Source organism: Lithobates pipiens, unplaced genomic scaffold, assembly GCF_037356315.1.
Source record: "Lithobates pipiens isolate NorthernLeopardFrog02 unplaced genomic scaffold, aLitPip1_a1.2 Scaffold_3, whole genome shotgun sequence".
Classification (NCBI taxonomy): domain Eukaryota; kingdom Metazoa; phylum Chordata; class Amphibia; order Anura; family Ranidae; genus Lithobates; species Lithobates pipiens.
Window position 1 is genome coordinate 168,750,024 of NW_027507790.1, and position 21,082 is coordinate 168,771,105.

A 21,082-nucleotide genomic window follows, 5' to 3' on the forward strand; every position below is an offset into this window, starting at 1 on the left:
GTCGGCTGACGTTAGACAGTCCAGATGCTGGATCGATCCCGACTTTAATGTCGAGATGCATCCAGATGCTTAACAGGCAGCTGGCTCAGCCTCTCAGCAAGCCGCTGGGAGACTGGGCCAGATGCTCCTACCCCCCCCCCCCCCCACCACCACCACAGCCCAATGCTCCAGTGAGTGCTGGAGGGGCAGAGCAGAGAGCCAGTGAATGACAGTTGCCAGCTCTCTGCTCACTGGAGACTGAGAATTAAGCAATCAGCTGTCTTTGATCGCTCAGTCTTCGAGCCAGCAGAATACAGAAATAGAAAATCATACAAGAACATTGTATAATCTATGGCCAACCTATGTAATCAAATGCCCTTCAACAGGAGCAGAGTCAGCAATAAAAAATTTTTTTTTTTTCATAATGCTTACCTTTAAAATCCTTTTCTTTGAGTACATCATGGGACACAGAGTCATGTTAATAGTCATTACCTGCTGGGTTATACTCCATCACCAGGTGAATGGACACTGGTAGACCAAAGGTCTTTAGACAGGAAGCAATCCCTTATATAACCCCTCCCATACTGGAAGCACTACACTTTTGTAGCAAGCACTGAATCCTCAAAAAAAAAAAAAAAGGAGCAGAAGGGGAGGGATTTCTGTGCCCCACGATGTACTCAAAGGAAAAGGTAATTATGACGAAAAAAATCCTATTTTCTTTTTAATACATCATGGGACAGAGTCAGGGTAGTATTCATTACCTGCTAGGATGTCCCAGAGCAATAGCCTTGAGGGGAGGGAGGCACCCTGCCAAACAATAGCCACCAGAACTTATACGGCAGTACACTGCGGCCGAAAGCCAAATCCTCGGCTTTTCGAACATCCACTTGATAACATTTTGTGAACATATGCACTGAACCCCAGGTAGCAGCCTTACAAATTTGAGCCACAGATAGCTGATGGCAAAAACCCAATTGGCAATGGAAGCCTTGGAAGCTGCCTGCCCCTTCTTGGGTCCTTTTGGTAAAACAAAAAAGGAGTCTGATCCTCGGATCTCCACAGATCTAGACAAATAAACCTTGACTTCCCGGACAATGCCCAAGGAGTGAAGTCGTCTCAATAATAAAAAAGCAAAATAACGTCCTGATTTAAATGAAAGGCTAACACCACTTTTAGCAAAGGATGGAAGAGGTCGTAACACGACCCTGTTGTGGTGAAGGATCAAGTATGGTGCCCTGCAGGAAAGCGCCGCCAACTCCGACACCCTTCTAGCTGAGGTGATGGCCATCAGGAAGGCTAGCTTGCATGACAGCAAGTCTAAGCCCTTGTACACACGGTCGGACATTCCGACAACAAAATCCGTCGGATTTTATCAAAAACTTGTGTTGCATACACACGGTCGGACAAAGTTGTTGGAAAATCCGATCGTACGTAACGTGACGACATTATTTCGTTACGACAGGACTATGTTCAGGCTAGTAGCCAATAGCTTTGGTCTAGGAATTTGATCTGAGCATGCGTGGCACTTTGTCCGATCGGAATTCTCTACACACAATCGGACAAAGTCCGATCGGATCATGTTGTCAAAGGTTTATAAACCAGCTCTAAAACTTTGTCCATCGGATATTCTGACGGAAACAGTCCGATGGAGCCCATACACAGTCGGATTATCCGACAACACGGTCCGATCGGACATTTTCTGTCAGAATGTCCGACCGTGTGTACAAGGGCTAATGGAATTTCCTTGATAGGTTCAAATGGTTGTTTCTGTAACACAGACAGCACCAAGTTCAAGTCCCAAAGGACACATAGGTGAGTTGCCCCCTGCATATAAAGGTTTGGATCAGTGAATGGGAGGCCAAAGACCTTTGGAAAAATACTGATAGGTTCGAAACTTGACCTCTGCTTGTACTCAAAGCCAATTTGATTTCCACAGTCGACTGTAGAAAAGAGAATTCTCCCAATCACATATTTCCAAGGATGCCATTTTTTTGGGCTTCACACCAAGCAATATAAAAGTCTTCCAGACCTTATGATAGATCTTCCTAGTGACAGTTTTTTTTAGCATTCACTAGGGTAGACACCACTGATCCCGAAATGCCATGGTCCTTTAACACCCTGGCTTCAATAGCCATGTCATTGAAATTTAGAGACTGTAAATTGGGGTGGACTATATAGGACCTTGAGACAGTAGATCAGGGGGCAGTGGAAGCGTCCATGGCCCATCTATTGTCAATCTCCGGGAACCAGGGCCTTCTGGGCTAGGCTGGTGTCACCAGAATGACTAGAACCCCCTCTCTCTGAATCCTGCGCAACTAACGTGGAAGGAGCGGGATAGCATAAACCAGGGAGTACTGGCTCCATGGAACTACCAGAGCATATGCTCCAATTGCCAGAGGGACTCTTGTTCGGGACACAAACTGTAGTTTGTTGTTGAACCTGGATGCCAGGAGGTCGACCTCTGGCCATCCCCAAAGTTGTAAAATTTCCTGGAACACCTCTGGGTGTAGGGACCATTCCCCCAGGCAGATCTGCTGGCGGTTGAGATAACTGCCTTCCAGTTCTCTTCTCCCAGGATTTGGACTGCCGATAGAATCGGCACATGCTCCTCTACCCAGGTTAGTATGTGGTTCACCTCCTTCAGAGCTGAACGACCTGGTATTGCCTTGGCGGTTTATATAGGCCACTGCAGTGGCATTTTCGGACTGAACCCTGATAGGGCAGTTCTGAAGCTCCACCGTCCAGGACCGTAGGCCCAGACGTACTGCCCATAAGTAATTACAGGATGTTGATGGGCAGGATCTCTTCTGTCACTGACCATTTCCCAAGAGCTGTGAGCCCTTCTAGGGTTGCTCCCCAGCCTGAGAGACTGGCATCCGTAGTACTCTCCAAGTTACCAGGAGAAAGGATTTTGCTTTTGCGGGTTCTGATCCTGCAACCACCAGTTCAGGCTTAAGTGTGATAAGCACATTGGATAATCCATGGCTTGTCCTGTTCTGTTTCAAGCCAACAAGATGTCTTGTTGTAAAGGCCTGAAATGGAACTAGGCATAGGGCACTCCTAGGCAAAGACTCATACAGAGCCAAATGGAGGGTTGTCTGGTGCCCCTTAACTGATGCAAATGAACCTTCAGGGCACAGACCCTTACAGGTGGAAAGAAAACTCTTGCTTGAACCCCATCTAGGATCAGACCTAAATACTTTAGACTTTGAGCTGGTTTCAAGATTAACTTTTTGGTATTTATGATCCAGCCTAAGCTTTTCAAATACGGCACTGTGCAGATTATGCTCTGTTCTAGAGCCGGTAACCAGTGATGTCTGAGCAGGAGGTTGTGCACATACCCAAGCACCAGGATCCCTTCGGCCCTTAAGGCTAAATTCACATCTATGCAGTTTTAGTACTTTATGCATTTTGCAGATTTACACTACAGAACGTGTTCCATAGGAAACCATGTTAAATGGACTGCAGTGCAAATCTGCAAAATGCAAAAAGTGCTAAAACTGCATAGGTGTGAATCCAGCCTAAAAAAAAAACAATACTGGTGCTAGGACCTTTGTGAACGAAGGGAGCTGTAGCAAGCCCGAAGGGTAGAGCCACAAACTGAAAATGACATTCCTCTACAGCAAAACGTATGAACCTCTGATGAGGCTGAAAGATAGATATGTGTAAATACGCGTCTTTTATATTGATGAAGGCTAGAAAGTCTCCCTCTGGAGTGAGGCTACTACTGAGCAGACAGACTCCATCCGAAAAGACTGCATCAGTAGATACTTGTTCAAGGATCTTAGGTCCAAAATGGGTCTCGTGTCCCCGTTTGGTTTCTGATCCGCACACAGGTTTGAGTAAAACCCTGTGCCCCTTTGGGATACAGGAACCTCTATAATCACTCCTTGATGCACTAGATGATGTAGTGCCTGAAGCAATAAGTTTATTTTGGAGGATGTGAGGGAATGCTAGATCTTAAAAACCCGAGGAGGAACCCCCCCCCCCCCCACAACTCCAGCTTGTAACCACAGGATATAATTGAGGTGACCCACTCGTCCTGAATTATTTTTCTCCAAAATGTCCGCAAAGTGGAGCAGCCTTCCCCCAACCCGATGGAGTGGGGGCGTCCCCTCAAAAATGAGGGCCTGGTGCTGGGTTTAGAAGAATTTTGGACCCAGGACTTTTTCTGTCCCTGGCCTTGCTGCCTGCCCCTGGCCCTAGCGCCCGGTTGGCGGTGGAATCGCCCTGACGCTGAGACATTTGAAAAAGCAGTCCCCGAGGTTTTAAACGAGGGACGTCTGGTGCTATTCTTCACAGGACGTAGAGAACTCTTCCCTCCGGAATTCTTTTGGCTATATTTGTCCAAATGATCACCAAATAAACATTCCCCATGAAAAAGGGAAACCTGCCAACAACTTTTTACAAGGAAGCTCAGCTGACCAGTTCTTAAGCCACAAAAGTCTGCGCATGTGTAGACAACAAAGCCAGACGAGAAACCTACTGTAGTGAATCCTTTAAGGCATCAACAGCAAAACACAGCACTCAAGGAAGATCCGTCTTACTTTCAGGCAGATCATCCTCCTGGTTAGGCCTATCAGGTCGTTTGACCTGATCCTTTATGGACTGGCAAATACCAATTGCTGCAACAGCTGGCTGAATAGCTGAACTGGCCAAAGAAAAGGAAGCCTTTAATAATGACTCTGTGTCCCATGATGTATGAAAAAGAAAATGTAGTTATAGAGTGAGAACTTGCGTCAGGTTTTAAATGGCATCTCTATTCCCTCTAGGACAGTGATGGCAAACCTTGGCACCCCAGATGTTTTGGAACTACATTTCCCATGATGCTCTAGCACTCTCTATTGTAGTGGAGCATCATGGGAAATGTAGTTCCAAAACATCTGGGGTGCCAAGGTTCGCCATCACTGCTCTAGGAAGTTCTTCAAACTTTCTGAAATCTTCACGACAGCATCACAGATAGTTATAAAAACCTGGCAGAATATAGTCCTTCCGTGCGCAAATACAAAAATACATTTTCACCAAAGTCTTTCTGCTCTCCATCTCCACCTTTTGTCCATGTCCTCAATTCAACTAGGGATTTTGCAGCTGTGGTGGTAACTCTGCACATGCTCAGCTTTCAGCGAGTTCAGTGCTAAATGTTTCCTTTCCATTACATCTGAGCAACCAATGTGAGTATAGAGTCACATATGTGGGCATATACACAGTGGTAAATGACAGCCCACTCCCTCCCTTCCTCCTCCATTCCCACCAACAAGCTAAACACAATAGGGGTGGGATATTACTTATAGATTAATGGTGGCTTCACTTCCCTCTTATTCAAAGACACAGGCTGCAGGGGCGTGACACTGCCTGTGATTGGCAATATCATGGTGTGGGTGGATTTGAATTCAAACATATATTTGTATGACAATTTAAAAACAGTTTGATATTTAAATGTTTTTATTCTGTATTCCAAAAACCGCTTTTTTCTTGAACATGTGACCAGCAGCAGAGGACTAGACCTCCTCCTGCTTATGTTTATCTGGTCGGGCTGTGAAAGATCTGGGTCAGGTGACAGCTGTATATCACATAGGAAAAAAGGGACTTATAATTTTTTTTTTATTCAAATAATTACAGTGCCATCATCCACATACAGACATAGAAGGGACACACTATCAAACCGTGTTTAGGATCACTTTAAAAAGTGGTTGTAAACTCAAGAAGAAGAAAAAAAAAATTATATAAAAAAATAAAAAAATAAAAAGGAGCTCATTATGAAATACTTACCTTAGATTGAAGCCGTTACAGCGGTTCCTGCACACCACTGTGACCGGCGAAACGTCTCCCAGAATTAATTTCCAGGTTCACGGGGTCTGGCACTGATTGGCCGGAGCCGCGATGATGGCATGCACGCAGGAGCCGCCGGTCATGGCACAACCACTGAAGAAACAGCACGAGCGGGCCGTTTCTTCAGTGCACATGTGCCAATGATGTCAACGCATGCGGATACAGTGAATATAGTCACAGTACCTATTATAGGCTTACCTGTAGGTAAAACTGGTGTAATAGTGTGTACAGACACTTTAAAAGTGGTGTTTTTAACACCCGGTGTGTATGAGGCCTTTGGATTGTAAACAGCTGCCCTGGAATTTATTCAGTACCGATGTAAATCCCTACTGAACTTTCAGTTTACATTAGCTAAATACACTCCAATTCCAACAAAACAAAAGTCTTCTCATTTGTTTTCTTTCAAAATCGTCCACAGCCCAAGTAAAAAGCATGTTCCCTGCCAAAATGGTGCAACAATGTACCCTTGCTCTCTGTGTGGAAGCAGAGGTCTCTCTGCAGTAGTTTGCTGGCTTAGTAAGGGCTGAGGGACCTCTGCAATGAGTCAATTGCTTCCCCACCGGGAGCATCGGTCTCCCCTCTGCAGCTGCTGGCATGCTACAGGTTTTTCTACGAAGGCTATGGCTGCTTTAGTAATAAAATTAGCTTTAAGACATGGAACACCTTTTCTTTTGATCCACCTGGAAAGTGTTTGGGCTTCAGCACCAGTTCACCTCAGAACTTGGTGCAGAAAAAGGGCGTTCTGTGCACATTTCCTGCGCTGCCTTTGCAATCTGCTGCAGATGCCAATACAGTAACGCCACTCCAAAATTAGATTGCAATGCATTTGCAGGCACCGGATCGCAATTACGCGCAGCACACATTTCAAAAGTAGTGCATGTATGCACTACTTTTTGTGCGATTTCAGCTCATTAAAATGAATGGGCTGAAAAGTGCACTGCAGGGCAACAAACAGGGAACTGGTATACACCGGCCCTAAAACCAAACTCCAGGAATCTAAAAAAAAAAAAAAAATCCATCCTTGTAGTGAAACCTCCCCAGCACTGCGACCAGTCCCCTGCAACTGCCTCTGTAAGCCAAGACCACACACGGTCGCACTCCAGCTTCCACAAAGTACAATACAGGCCCTGTATTGTACATAAAGACACCAAGGCTTCACCCACACACAGGAGCTGCAGGAAAGCTCTGGAGCTGACTGGAAATAGAAGACAGGTAAGTACAACAGCCAGGACTGTGTGCCACCCTCCCCTCCCCCATTAAGCATTTAAACCTTGCAATGGGGAGGATGCCATTGCATGAGTAATTTTTCGGTATTTCCAGACTTGGGCTTAAAAAGGAACATTGTTTCATCATGCTTTACACTGGTTTAGCTGACAAATACCTATGAATCAAAGCCAAAAACACCCAAATGAGTGGTCGGGCTTAACCCAATTATCTGGCATATGACCCTTTTGAACTCTTCTACTACAGAAGAAAATGTAATAAGAGGTGTGCTTTCCTGGTACAAAAAAATAAATAATTAACAAACACTTTAGGCTGAACCCCAAGCAAAGGGCTAAATATGCATTTCAAGTGTGTATGTATATATATATATATTATATATATATATATATATATATATATATATATATATATATATATATATATATATATATATATATATATATATATATATATATATATAATACACATACACACACACAGTATCTCACAAAAGCAAGTACACCTCTCACATTTTTGTAACTTTTTTCTTTTATATCTTTTCATGTGACAACACTGAAGAAATGACACTTTGCTACAATGTAAAGTAGTGAGTGTACAGCTTGTATAACAGCGTAAATTTGCAACAAAAGTGAGTACACCCCTAAAGTGAAAATGTCCAAATTGGGCCCAAAGTGTCAATATTTTGTGTGGCTACCATTATTTTTCCAGCACTGCCTTAACCCTCTTGGGCATGGAGTTCACCAGAGCTTCACACGTTGCAACCGGAGTCCTCTTCCACCCCTCCATTACTAGAGACATGCTTGGCCAGTTCATGACCTTTACCCTCAACTTGTTTGGGGTCGTTATGTTGGAATACTGCCCTGCGGCCCAGTCTCCGAAGGGAGGGGGATCATGCTCTGCTTCAGTATGTCACAGTACATGTTGGCATTCATGGTTCCCTCAATAAACTGTAGCTCCCCAGTGCCGGCAACACTCATGCAGCCCCAGACCATGACACTCCCACCACCATGCTTGACGGCAGGCAAGACACACTTGTCTTTGTACTCCTCACCTGGTTGCTGCCACACAGGCTTGACACCATCTGAAACAAATACGTTTATCTTGGTCTCATCAGACCACCAGGGCTGTCTTTAAGGCAGGACAAAAGAGGCAGTTGCCGCGGGCTAAGTTATTGTTGTGGGGCCTAAAGCAGCTGCCCCTTGAGCCTACACTGCCTGAAAATAGTTGACAATTGTGCCAAAGTGGATTTGGGAGGGCCCAAGAAAATGTTTGCCCAGGACAGCCCTGCAGACCACAGGACATGGTTCCAGTAATCCATGTCCTTAGTCTGCTTGTCTTCAGCAAACTGTTTGCGGGCTTTCTTGTGCATCATCTTTAGAAGAGGCTTCCTTCTAGGATGACAGCCATGCAGACCAATTTGACGCAGTGTGTGGCGTATGGTCTGAGTACTCACAGGCTGACCCCCACCCCTTCAAGCTCTGCAGCAATGCTGACCACACTCATACATCTATTTCCCAAAGACAACCTCTGGATATGATGCTGAGCATGTGCACTCAGCTTCTTTGGCCGACAATGGCGAGGCCTGTTCTGAGTGGAACCTGTCCTGTTAAAATGCTGTCCGATCTTAGCCACCGTGCTGCAGCACACTTTCAGGGTCTTGGCAATCTTATAGTCTTGGCAATCTTATAGCCTAGGCCATCTTTATGTACAGCAACAATTCTTTTTTTTCAGTTCTTTGCCATGAGGTGCCATGTTGAACTTCCAGTGAACATTATGTGAGAGTGAGAGCTATAAAACTAATTTTAAACACACCTGCTCCCCATTCACACCTGAGGCCTTGTAACATGACACCAGGGAGGGAAAATGGCTAATTGAGCCCAATTTAGACATTTTCACTTAGGGGTGTACTTACTTTTGTTGCCAGTGGTTTAGACATTAATGGCTGTGTGTTGAGTTATTTTGAGGGGGCAGCAAATGCACACTGTTATACAAGCTGCAAACTCACTATTTTACATTGTAGCGAAGTGTCATTTCTTCAGTTTTGTCACATGAAAAGATATAATAAATTATTTACAAAAATGCACGGGTGTATTCACTTCTGTGAGATTATGTGTGTGAGTGAGAGAGTTAAAATGCCAACGGATTTTTAAGGCTGAAGTCCAGGAACAAAAATTCTCATTTAAATATATTCCTCAATGGATATAAATTCACTTTGTGTGCACAAATTACTTTGCAAGCCCAGATATTACCTTGTAAAAGTATGCAGAGCACATAGCTGTGGTAAGGGACCCAGAAGACCCAACCACTATAACCTGCCTAGAGGCTGGGGTAGTCACAAGACCAGTCACCCTGCATAAGGAGAGAGAGCACCAGTGCCTGGTGGTAATACAGAAAGTACCTGGAAAATACACTAAAAATACACCAACATTCAAGAATTTGCCTCCTATAAGCAAATAATATTTGCTTATCCCAAATTTCAGCTTTAACTCTGCTAAAGTGTAAGTTCACCTTCAGCAAGATTTCCCCCATGCAATTCCAAATTCTTCGACTAGCACCCCTCCTATTTTAAATGGTGAACGTCCTGCAAATACAAATGCAGGCCCCTTCCATCTCCTTCTGTTCTGGCATATGCAGGACAAGACAGACATTTAAATTGCGTGCCCCCCCTGAAGTGCACTTTGAGTTGTTCAAACTGTACACTTACGTTTTCCCCTGATCCAGCTGAGCTCAGTAGTGTCTTTAAAATGTTCATAGCAAATTGGACACCATCCTCCAATAGTACATATTATTTAGACAAAAACAACACTACCAACAAAATATAAAAATGTAAATACAACTTTATTATTTTATACACAAAAACACATAATCTTGTTTAAAAATGATCCATATCCTCCTGGATGTTACGTATGGCCTATTTTGGCATTCCTGGGACCTGAGCATTTCTAATTACTTTTATATATATATATATATATATATATATATATATATATATATATATATATATATATATATATATATATATATATATATATATATATATATATATATATATATATATATATATTTTTTTTTTTTTTTTTTTTTTTTTTTTTTTTTTAAGTATGTTATCTATTATGTTTATTTATGATGCATCCTTCAAAATGTCAAGCAGTAACGTTGCTATGGACATTAATAAAACTCTTTGTAAAGAGTCCTGATGAAACACTGGATAAATGCAAAACACGTTGATCCACTAAGGTCTATAAACCATCATACAGTTTATATATTCTTCTGGATATGGATTTTTTAACAAGTTTAGGTGTTTTATTGTATAAATAAAGTTGTATTTTACTTTTAGATTTTGTTGGTAGTGACACTTAAAGCGGAGGGCAGCGCCCCCCCCCAAAATAGAAAATTCCATTAATATTCTTAAAAAAAAAAAATGTTTTACTTACCAGAAACTCCTGTTGCTAGGCAATCTTCCTAAAATGCCTCTTGCTATGCCACAGTGCTGTTTCTTCAGTTCCTACTCTTCGGCGAGCGGCCCCATTGCTTTCTGGGACAAGTGCGTGTCCCACAAAACAACAGGGCCATTCACAAAGCGATGCGTGATTCGCGCATGCGCAGTAGGAAACGGGCAGTGAAGCCGCAAGGCTCCACTGCCCGTTTCCCTTAGTTAGGATGGCGGCGCCGACACCCGTTCCAACAGACGGATCGGCCTCAGGGGTGGGGGGGGGGGGGGGGCTGGGGGACATCGCAGGCTCGCTGGACAGGCAAGTGTCTTTATTAAAAATCAGCAGCTACAGTGTTTGTAGTTGCTCATTTTATTTTATTTTTTAAACGGCCGGACCTCCTCTTTAATACATCTCCACCACTTCAACATTCCATGTATGGATAAATCAGAGGTGTGGTATTTTTAACCTATATCAGAGTGCCTGAAGAAGGACCTTCATGGCATGATAAGCAAGTATTTTAATGAAACCTGGAAATTTCAATAAAAATGAAGTTAACTTTTAAAGATAGATTTTTTTTTATTATTATTATTATTATTCCAAAAAGTTTGTGAGATTTTAGTCACTAGATTTTGATCTACTCTAACTCTTCCCCGCCCATCAACTTTCTTTCTACAGATTTCTGTTCAATCATACTTTTGCACCTTTTTGTTCAGCTGTAAGAATAGTGACATTATTTGTATGCATCTTTGAGTGTGCATCGTACAATGTAATACATATAAACCAGGTCATCTTACCTTTCCACAAGCTCTACAATGGTGTCTCCGCTTTGTAAAAGTGAACTTAATGCTGCAATTCATACAATTTGGAGCCACAGAGTCAGGGATCCAAGTTGGTTGTCTCTGGCCAGGTGCCTGGTTCTCTCCTGCCCCATCTACAGTGCTCCCTAGTGCCTCCACACTGAGTTCAGGGCTCTCATCAGACTCCACGTTCATTGTTTTTTTCAGAATGCTGCTGCTAGGTATTGGCGACACAACATGAGAAGGCGAGTCGCACGGACTGGCTTCTTCAGCTGTCTGTTCAGCCAGATTTCCTTCTACGTCCCTGTTGTTCAGTTTACCTGACCGGCTTATAGCCAGTGTATTTGGTGGATGATGAAACAACTGCTTGGGCCTTGCACCTCCGATGGGTGAGGGCACACTAGCATCTCCTTGATCCTGAGCTGGATGTGGTGAATCAACTTTATTAAGTGCGCCATCCACAGTGGTGCAGACTGCACTGTCCTCAGTCTCATTTTGATCTGTCTTCAAAGACTGCAATCCATCATTTGAAGCTTCAGTGCAAGACCTGCTTGAGACTGCTTCAGCAAAATCACAGACTGGAAAACTTCCCACAGCATTTTCTTTACTTAGATCTAAACCTTCCTCACAAAGAAAAGCATCAAGTTCAGCATCTGTTATATATGTGTCACCTAACAATAGGCCATTAGGATCAGTTAGCAAATTGTGACTCATGAAATCTAATACTGCGTCTCCAAACTCACTGCTGTGAACAGGATCAGGGCCTGGCTCAGGTGCAACGCTCAATTTCTCTACTACAGGTAATTCAGGTTGCTGTGGCAATGCTTCCTCCTGCACGAAACTTTCATCCAGTACAGGAGGCCCTTTGGCTGCAGGCTTATCTTCACCTCCGACTTCAAAACCGGCTGCTGATTCAGTCATGGATTTATCTTCAAATTTCTGGCTTTCCAACATGGTATCCTTGTGTTCCTGAAGCAGCTCATTGCTGCCTTCTGTCCTAGAGTCTACTAAAACAGAGTTAAAAGAGTCTGTGGGCTTTTCTCCACTGCAGGAAGATACAGATGACATAACAGACACGTCGTCATTGCACTCTGAGGTCACTATGCTTATGGCTGTAGATGGCCCTGAAGGTGACCTTTCACTTTGAACGTCATCTAAAGCACCAGAATTTACAACATGTTGAGTTGTTGACATTGTGACTTCCTGGCTTGCTACTTGAGGAACTTCCATGTTGTTAAGAGCATACACCACATCTACATGGTGGTCTTTTGAAACAAAAGCAATCTGATCTTCTGTTAATGCCTCATAGGACATATCATCACTTACATATCCATCTGTGCTTGAAGAACTTGAGCTGGTACTGGAGTCACTAGTGGATGCAGTATCCGAGTGTTCTCCTACCTCACCCGACACTGGGGTAAGACCTGAATGAACAGGAAGAGAAGCACTGCTTGCTTTAGCACTTACATCAATTAGATTAGCTTCACTCAATGGTAGCCATTTTGAAGTGATAGGGACAAGATCTCCAACATCTGCCTCTTCATTTTGTAATACAGTGGAGGAATTTGAAGGTGGAATAGCAAAAAAACTTGGGTCAGAAAGCAACTCGAGGTCAGAAACAGCATTTGCACTAGATTGGACAGAATCTGGAATCAGCGATTCATTGCTACTTGCTGCATGAAGTAAACTTCCCGTGTCACTAATGAGATCACATACAGGAACGCTACTCCTCCCAGTATTGGACTCATCCTCCATGGATGTTCCTCCATCCACACAGGATAAAAGATCTGGGCCTGTCACACTTTTGTCACTACATGAGACAGGAGCCCCTGGTCTTAACTCCAGCTCAGTTTTCTCTGGGCATTCAGAGAGAGAGAGTTGAGGACTGCTGCCACACGGCTCCTTCCCAGGACTTGGGTAATCTGGTTGCAGGTAGAAATCGTGCTGTTCCGGGTTAAAGGGCTCTGCCCGTGGCTGGTGGCTTTCCAGTTCATCTGTGGGAAAAGAAGCAGGGATCAAATCTCTCTGAAATTTTAACCATATTCCTACACACAGAAAAGTTGAAAACATACTGTGGGAACCTGTGTGACATTGCATTCAACCACAAAAGGGAAATTCCCTATTTGAGGCCACAGGTTTTGTTTGGGTTAGGAAATCATAAGCAATAGGCTAACCTTCCCTTACTGCCTGAGAAAAACAATAAAAGCTAAAAAAAAAAAAAACTCAAATAAATGCAAGCAGTACACTGCATATGCATCGCTTTAACCACTTGACCGCCAGGCCTTTTATGGCCCTTTTGTTTTTTTTTTTTTTTTTTTTTTTTACAATCAGTATTTTTTGCTAGAAAATTTCTTAGAACCCGCAAATATTATATAATTTTTTTAAGCAGCGGTCCTATAGAGGATAAAAAAAAACAAAATAAATAAATAAAATCGGTGGGTGTTTATCACACAGTATTTGCAAGGCAGTTTTTCAAATTAAATTTTCTGCGAACACACTTTTTTTAAATTTGAATGTCAACACACACAATACACAACCCAATTTTTTGGTAAAATATAAAAGATGTTACGCTGAGTAAATGGATACCAAACAAGTCAAGCTTTAAAATTGTGCACGCCCGTGCAAAGGTGACAATGTCAATTTTACTATCCATAGGTGATGCTTTAAAAGCCTTTACAGGTTACCAGTACCACTTAAGATTTACACGGGAGGTCTGGTGCTAGAACTACTGCCCATGATCTGATGTTCGTGGTGATACTTCACGTGTGGGACAACTGCTGTTTGCAGGCGAGCAGAACAGACGCATGAAAAATTTGAAAACTGAAATTCAGTTTTCTATTATAAATTTTTACACTGTCACTTTCATTTTTTTTATCACGTTTTATTACGGTCACAATGAATCTAACCATCTCTTGTGACAGGTACTTTTTAGATCCCTCCACTGCCCTTAAAAGCATTTGATCAAACCAAGAATGGATGCAAGCATCAGATCGAGGCAAGTATTCATCTCTGGAGAAGGGGGGTGGGATTATTTAGGTCAACTTAAAGAGGGGAAACAGGACAAGTGCACTTTCTCTAAAATCCTTTAAATCTTCACACTTGTGAAGAGTTTTGGCTGCTGTTGCTTCCGGAAGTGACTGAAAGTATCCCCAGGCACTGTGGTTTCTCCAAACAGATGTACATCACAGGGCTGATGTAGTGGCTGGTGAAAAGACCCACAGCATCCAGGGAGGGAACACAAACTAAAAAAAAGTTTGTGTATAATCCCCCCGCTTAAAGTGGTTGTAAACCCTTTTAAGTGACTTTTACCTATAGGTAAGCCTAGAATAAAGCTTACCTACAGGTAGTGGAAATATCTCCTAAACGTGTGCCATTTAGGAGATATTTCACTTGTAGTGCACCGATGTCGTAATTGTTGCATACGCTGTGAAGAAACAGACTACTGTGCCGTTTCTTCCCTCAGCGTGTGCTGTGATTGATGGTTCCCACGTGCATGCATGAGAGTGACGTCACGCGACTCCGGCCAGTCACAGAGCCGGAGTCCGCGGCCCAAGAAGGAAGAGGGGCAAAGATGGATGAGGCCTGGACAGGGGAGCGCAGGCTTCATTTGCAGGCAAGTGTCATACAATGGGCTAGTGTGTGATGTTTTTAATTTGCAGGCCTTGCAGGGAGCAAAAGTGGAAGTAAAACCCAATCGGGGCTTACTTCCTCTTTAACCTCACACCTCTAGTTTATTCATTACTTTACTCACCTGTATTCTGTTCAAAATCATCCAGCAGTTTATCCAGATCTATAACTGCAGCTTGAAAGTAATTATCCATCTTCTAAAAAGATACTTGTTTTATTCTCTGATCCTGAAACACAAGAAAGTATAAGATGACACATTATACACTAGAAAAAAGGAAGAAAAAATAAACTAAACATTACACGTGTAAGTATGGGGTGTGAATTGTGGGTGGTTGCACAGTGTGATGGAAAATTAGTCACAAACCTCTGACTGATCAATCTGTGCCAACAAAAAGGTATTGATCTGTTCAATGTGGCACATACGCTGCTGACGGAGGTAGACAAGAAAGTCAAGACAGCTGATTAATCATAAATTTAAAGGGGTTTCTGCTTTAACCGTTGGTTGATAATAAACAAGCACAAAGTCTACAGAATGTAAGGGGAGATAGAGAGAGAGAGATATTTTATACATGTACATACAAAAATTTTATTTTATTTTATATATATATATATATATATATATATATATATATATATATATATATATATATATATATATATATATATATATATATATATATATATATGCCACAGGGAATGCGGGGATCAGGCATCGGCTGCAACTCTGCAAACATGTTACATGCTCCATCCTAAAAATGTTCCCAAAGGCGAACTTAAACATTATACAGAAGGAAGACGTTATGCAGGATTTTTCAGCAAGTAAAAAGGTTAAGCAGCAACTTTTTAATCTTTTTTTTAAAGCTAAAAGAGAAGTGAATGGGAACTCATAACAAACATGAAGTGTTATCCAACTTGGCTGAATAAGTGGAAACACACATTAATGCCCCGTACACACGATCGAAAATTCCGCCAGCAAAAGTCTGATTAGAGCTTTTGGTCGGAAAATGCGATCGGGTGTATGCTCCATCAGACTTTTGCTGGTGGAATTTCAGCCAGCAAAAACATGAGAGCAGGTTCTCAATTTTTTGGTCAGAAAAAGTTCCGATCGGAAATTCCAATCGTCTGTACAAATTCCAACGCGCAAAATTACTACGCATGCTCGTAAACAATTTGACGCATGCTCTGAAGCACTGAACTTCATTTTCTTGGCTCGTCGTAGTGTTGTACGTCACCGCGTTCTTGGCGGTCAAAAACGTAGCAAACTTGTGTGACCGTGTGTATGAGTGTAATTCCGTCAGAAAAACAATCCAAGTTTTTTCCGATGGAAAATCTGCCCATGTGTACGGGGCATAACATGAGAAGTGTATTGTAGGGAGCTGTGAGAATGCCATCATCCCATGGAACATAGGAAAAGAAAGACCCTCCAAAAATGTGGGACTAATATAGGCAATACGGACAAGCGACCACAAAAGCACAATTATAAAAATATAATTATTGACAACACGATAAAATCATCTAATAGAAAAATTTGGGGGAATATTAAATTAAAATGATAAGGCAGTCTAATTTTTAGTCTTACCCAGCTAGACAATTCCTGAGGTATATGCAGGGTACTCTGAAGTAGAGCTGCAACTAACGATTAGTTTGTCTGTCAACTAATCTATCGATTATTTTTTCGATTAGTCATCGACTAGACGATTATTATTTTTTATTAATCTAGTGTGTTTTTTTTTGATTAGCTAATTAATCCTTTGGATAACTTTACAAAAAATTATAAAGTACATAAAAAAAAAAAAAGGGTGCGTGTTATACGCCGATCCCCCCGCCGATCTGCGCTGTCTGTGGAGCGCCGCCGACATTTACCGAGCGGAGCCGAGTGTACTGTGTACTCGGCTCCGCTCTCAGTCACGCCCAGTCCCGCCTCCTAGCCTTTACGCCCCGCCATTGGCCCGGTGTTGTGTCCATCACAGGAGCCAGGACAAGGGGCGGGACGGGGGCGTTACTGCGAGCAGAGCCGAGTAGCCGAGTACCCTCGGCTCGGTCTATGACGGCAGCGGGAGGAGGAGCCGAAGATCTCAACGGCGGCGGGAGGAGGAGCCGAAGATCTCGACGGCGGCGGGAGGAGGAGCCGAAGATCTCGACGGCGGGGGGAGGAGGAGCCGGAGATCTCGACGGCGGGGGGAGGAGGAGCCGGAGATCTCGACGGCGGGGGGAGGAGCCGAAGATCTCGGCGGCGGGGGGAGGAGCCGAAGATCTCGGCGGCGGGGGGAGGAGCCGAAGATCTCGGCGGCGGGGGGGAGGAGCCGAAGATCTCGGCGGCGGCGGCGGGGGGAGGAGCCGAAGATCTCGGCGGCGGCGGGGGGAGGAGCCGAAGATCTCGGCGGCGGGGGGAGGAGCCGAAGATCTTGACGGCGGCGGCGGGGGGAGGAGCCGAAGATCTCGGCCGCGGCAGTAAATTTAAAACTAACCATATTGCAATTTTGGGAAAGGCTGCAGGGGGACAGTGTAGGGCTGCAGGGGGACAGTGTAGGGCTACATTGATTGGCATTTAAAATGTAAGGTTTTTTCCTTAAACTTGCCTCCTAAAAAATGTTTCCTTAAACTTCCCTCCTAAACTTGGGGTGTGTGTTATACGCCGATAAATACGGTATGTATTTATATTCTTTTATCTTAGCTTTTTATTTTCTGTTCAGAAGTTCATGAATGTTTATCATTTATTTTTTCCAATGCTTTCTTTTTTAAGGGGGAGGGTGTGTGGGGACAGTGTCAGTGTGTTTGGTGTTTTTTTTATTTATTATTTTTTGACAATTTTTTATTTTTTTTGTTATTTATTGCAATTTTTTATTAGCCCTGTTGAGGGGGGCTATGGTGAGATATTAACAGACCTCTGACATCTCCCATTTGAGACAGGGAAAGGGACTGGGGACATAGATTCCCCAGTCCCTTTCTCTGCAGCCTCTGCTGCACTGATAATGAATGGAGAGAAGACAGCGGCTTCTCTCCATTCATTAACTGAGACATCGTAATCACAGGAGGTTACAATGTTTCAGTTATGTGAATGGACAGAGTCAGTGGTCACTGACTGTGCATTCTGAAAACGAAGGAGCCGGGTTTACCGGCTTCTACCTCTGCTCTCCATCCTGAGATGCAGAGGGGGGGTGGCAACATGGAGCGGAACACAGAGAAGAGAGAGGGGAAAAATTCACGGAGGGGGACACAGAGAAGAGAGAGGGGGACAGATGCACGGAGGGGGAGAAGAGAGAGGGGGGACACAGAAGAGAGAGGGGTAGAAGAGAGGGGGCGGCGGCACCGAGGGGTAAAAGAGAGGGGGGCGGTGGCACCGAGGGGGAGAAGCGGCACCGAGGGGGAGAAGAGAGGAGAGCGGGAGACACGGAGCAGTGTGACGCATCGACGCCCTGCACGCACGTCAACGTATTTTTGTAGTCGACGTAATCGATTACGCTGACTCGTCGTGGCAGCTCTACTCTGAAGGGCATTGAGCTGTGTGCCAGGGCGGCCTGTACTACACATATAATGAAATCTGTGACGATCACAGGATGACCACACAAACTAAAGGAGGATCAATGATCATCTGCTGACTGTAGGAATACCGACACGTTTAGTGATGTCCCTAATCACTGTGTGTGATTGTGTGTATATGTGATCCCGGACACAGCTGCCACCCCGTAGCAGTAAATCGCTATAGGCCGGACGGCAAGTGGTTAATATGGTTATAAACCCTTCTATACTGCACAGACAAGGAAGCTGCCATCTTAGTCTCCGTTTGATCCGCAGTTGCCATGGTGCTGCACATGTGATCAGCGATGACACCAGCTCAATTTAGAGCAGAGGCAACTGTGACAGGTATGACTAGGGCAGGGGTCGCAAACTGGCAGCCCTCCAGCTGTTACGAAACTACAAGTCCCATGAGGCATTACAAGGCTGAGAGTTACAAGCATGACTCCCTCAGGCAGAGGCATGATGGGACTTGTAGTTCCGCAACAGCTGGAGGGCCGCCAGTCTGCAACTCCTGGACTAGAGGAATGTCCTGAGTGTGAGTGTTTTAGGATGCATTCAGACTGATGGGTTAAGTTCCGCACCAATGATAATGGAATCCATCACACCTGTCAGTGTGTATTCTGCACAGCGTTCCACTTTAATACAGAGAAGAGATGAAGGTACAGTGTAGTACTAGCACACTCCTCATCATCATTATCCTCCTTGTAATCACAGATCTGACATGACACACAAGTGATCAGGTGACTCAGTGTACAGGTACACACATCACGTGACCACAGCACTGGGGCTCCTCACAGACTATGATTTATGATGGGTGCTGCGCAGAAGGTCATTGGTCCACGCGCAGAGCCAAGAAGGCAGCTCTGTCCTCTGATATGTTGGCCAGTCACTCAGCATTGTCCCGCTTAGTTCCCATCCACCCACAGTGCGCCCCTCTCACCTCCTCCGTTACCCCGGGCTCATCCTCCCTGGCTCTCCGCTTCTCCCCTCTTCTCAGCACCCTTTCACCTCTGACGTCTCCTCTCTCCTCCCTGTCACGTGCCACACTGAAAACCATGTAGAGTCACATGGCGGGGTAGGCGTTTCTGTTCGGCTCAAGTGACCTGGCAAAGTGCAATGTGGGAGGTTGGAAAAGCTGTTGAGCCGCCATGTTTGTTGTGGGAGAGCTGGGAAAGGACGTAGTACGTCATTGCATGCGCGCTTGGCCAATGTTGTGGATTGGCTGGTGTCAGGAAAGCGTGGAACTTAAAGTGGTTGTAAACCCTTACAGACCACTTTGACCTACAGGTAAGCCTAGATTAAGGCTTACCTGTAGGTCCATGAAATATCTCCTAAACCTACATGGTTTAGGAGATATTTGCAAAAAGACAGGCACCGCTGTCTACGGCGCATGCAACCGTGATCATGCCGTTAGTGACGGCCCCCATGCGTGGGAGAGATGTCGTCGCTGCTCCGGCCACTCACAGCACCGGAGCAGCGATACAAGGAAGAAGATGGATACTCCGGGTTACAGGGGACAGCGGTGACATCGCTGGCTCCTGTGTCAGGTAAGTGACACATAATGGGCTAGTATGCGATGAATAGTAGTCCATTATGCTTTACCTTTGCAGGGAGACAAAGAGGAAGTAAACCCATCAGGGTTTACTTCCTCTTGAAAGTATAACTAAAGGCAGAAGTTTTTATTTTTGGATAGAGTGAAGAGGGATTAGAACCCCCTGCCAGGTTTTTATTGCTGTCTGTGGCCCCTTTAGGGAGGTCCATCCTATTAGTCCTGTTTTCCATTGTCATTGAAATTGATAGGACCAGTTCACACCACATGCATTTTTTCTGCATCAAAAATGCATGGAACGCAGGCTATGTGGTTTTAAGTGGCATAGTTCACACCGGTGCGTTCCAGTTCTAGAAAAAGAAGTAGGACCTGCTGCATTTTTTCTGCACGTGAGTGTATTGGAATGCTGTAAAACGCATCAAAAACGCACCGGAACACACCTATCCTTATATAAGGTTATGGAAAAAAGGGGGAAAAGTGCACTGGAACACATCAAAAATGCACATGCGGAAACCGGACTGAGTTACTATGGTGTGAACTGGCCCTCTGTGAATTCCCGTTCCAGGAAAAAAAAGTGGAACAAGCTGCATTTTTTTCTGCACTGAACTGTACTGGAACACGGTAAAACGCACTGGAACACACACATATACTTATTTAAAATTTCTATGATGTGAACTGGCCCATAGTAAAAGAAAATCCCAAATTTCGCAGTGTCCCCAGAAAAGTAATAGAGGGGATTATTTTTTCCCAATGGGGACATTAATTCTGGTGACTTGGGGGTCCCCAATATATCCCATTAACCGCTTGCCAACCATATACTGTATATATAATGTGATTCCCCTGCGCAGGATTATACGTACCTAATACATGATCCTGCACTACTGGGTCTGGGGCACGCACGTGCGCCAGCTGCGACCCACTCCTGCTGTGACTGGACACAGTGGGAGCCAACCCGCCGATTGTTCAGGACACAAGCAGAACGACAGTCTGCCCAGGTAAACAACATAGTGGCCAACATTCCCAAGACATTTTTAGGGACACTTTTTTGTTAGAAGGCAGAGTATTATTTTAATTAGGGGCAGGGCATTTGTTTGTAGGTGTGGTCTAGTGGGAGCTAAAAAATG

At 44.2% G+C, this 21,082-nt stretch overlaps 1 protein-coding gene across 2 annotated transcripts in view; it reads right to left on the reverse strand.

Annotated features, from left to right (window-relative positions):
* ZFYVE16 (zinc finger FYVE-type containing 16) overlaps nt 1–19,450 on the reverse strand; it is an 82,996-nt gene extending 63,546 nt beyond the window's left edge. For both annotated transcript variants that reach the window (XM_077462469.1, XM_077462468.1), the window contains exons 1-3: nt 19,350–19,450; nt 15,015–15,117; nt 11,261–13,257 (exon numbers count right to left, since the gene is read on the reverse strand). In XM_077462469.1, coding sequence (XP_077318595.1) covers nt 11,261–13,257; nt 15,015–15,084 — 2,067 coding nt within the window. In that variant the 5' untranslated portion in view covers nt 15,085–15,117; nt 19,350–19,450. The remainder of the gene's footprint in view (nt 1–11,260; nt 13,258–15,014; nt 15,118–19,349) is intronic.
* Between the last annotated feature and the right edge of the window lie 1,632 nt (nt 19,451–21,082).